Source organism: Onthophagus taurus, chromosome 3 (assembly GCF_036711975.1).
Source record: "Onthophagus taurus isolate NC chromosome 3, IU_Otau_3.0, whole genome shotgun sequence".
Classification (NCBI taxonomy): domain Eukaryota; kingdom Metazoa; phylum Arthropoda; class Insecta; order Coleoptera; family Scarabaeidae; genus Onthophagus; species Onthophagus taurus.
Genome location: NC_091968.1, coordinates 11,726,658 through 11,728,077, shown reverse-complemented (window position 1 = coordinate 11,728,077; position 1,420 = coordinate 11,726,658). Strand labels below are relative to the sequence as shown.

The 1,420-nt window shown below is 39.6% G+C and overlaps 1 protein-coding gene across 1 annotated transcript; it reads left to right on the top strand.

Moving 5' to 3' along the window:
- The first annotated feature begins 592 nt into the window (after positions 1–592).
- On the top strand, positions 593–1,420 carry LOC139429438 (uncharacterized). Its single transcript, XM_071195200.1, has one exon. It carries the CDS (start codon positions 593–595, stop codon positions 1,418–1,420), a length of 828 nt encoding a protein of 275 aa, XP_071051301.1.

The following is a 1,420-nucleotide window of genomic DNA, read 5'->3' as shown; positions in this document are numbered from 1 at the left end:
ACGCGTCGAATTAATTTTGCATGCGATAATTCTATAGGGCCGTTACTTGGCTTCAAGCCTCAAATATTACCTAGAGATACGGAAGTGGAATCCGATTTCGTAGTAAACATAAATAAAACGAACGCCTTACAAATTTATTGTAATTTAGTGACGGGATCGTATAATAACGGAGTTCCCGTGCACGTTTTATATCATTTTTTCCCAAACGTTCCGGCAGGTTTTAAAATAATCGAATCACCATAACTGCCTATTTATTTACCGGTTTTAACGAACGTGATTAGTAGCTTAACAGTACGTATACTTGATCAGGACGGAAACTTGGTAGACTTCAGAGAAGAAGAAATAACAGTGAGAGTTCACCTGAGATCGATAAATTGAATTATTTAAATTTGACTAACGTTATGACAGTGTTATATCAAAACAAAAGAACGCGGTGGTCAAGAAGAGACAGAGCGAGAAAATTGTTTAATGGAGAAAACTATAAAGCGCGCGTCATCAGTCAACGTAGCGGCAGTAGAAGACGATCCATTCATCGATTATCACCAGTCAATCGAAGGTATTTAGTTCAGTTAGGATACGAAGTGTTAAAGTAATGGACATTTTAAAAGTAACGGATAAGATAAAAACAGATCACTCTATCGTAAGTTATGAATTCCATTCGCATCAACCGTTTGGATCGACCACGTTCGATAACAATGACGAAATTAGAATTTCAATTCCGGAAATAGATAATTATACTTTACCGAGCGAGAGTTATCTATACGTCGAGGGTAGCGTTCGTAAGTTAGCCGCGGACGGAAGTATAACAAAAGATGCCAGCGCAACGGGGCAATTGGTTAACAATCCCGTTGCATTTATGTTTAGCGATATTCGATATCTTATTAACGGAGTACATGTTGATGGTGTGCGGAACGTCGGTATAAGCTCATGCATGAAGGATTATTTCTCATCTACACAGAACGAGGTAGTGAAATTAGAGAACGCCGGTTGGCACATAAAACCTTGGAAAGATGATATAGCGGGTGTTTCAAAGGCTTTAGATAAAAATGGAAATTTCGGTCTTAGCGTTCCGCTAAAAACGTTGCTAGGATTCGCAGAAGATTTCAGAAAGATCATGATGAACGTTCGACAGGAACTTGTGCTAATTCGCGGACACGATGATACGGACGTCATCTTTCAACCAGCAGCCGCTCCGAACGACGAAAAATTGAAATTGATCATTAATAAAATTATATGGAGAGTTCCTCACGTGGCGGTGGGATTACGCGAACAGTTGGCATTAACAAAACTATCAGAAAGAAACGTAGACATTCACGTTCCTTTTCGATCGTGGGAAATACACGAGTACCCTCAATTACCTCAAACTACGAAGCAACCTTGGGCCGTCAAAACTGCTCCACAATTGGAAACGCCTAGATAA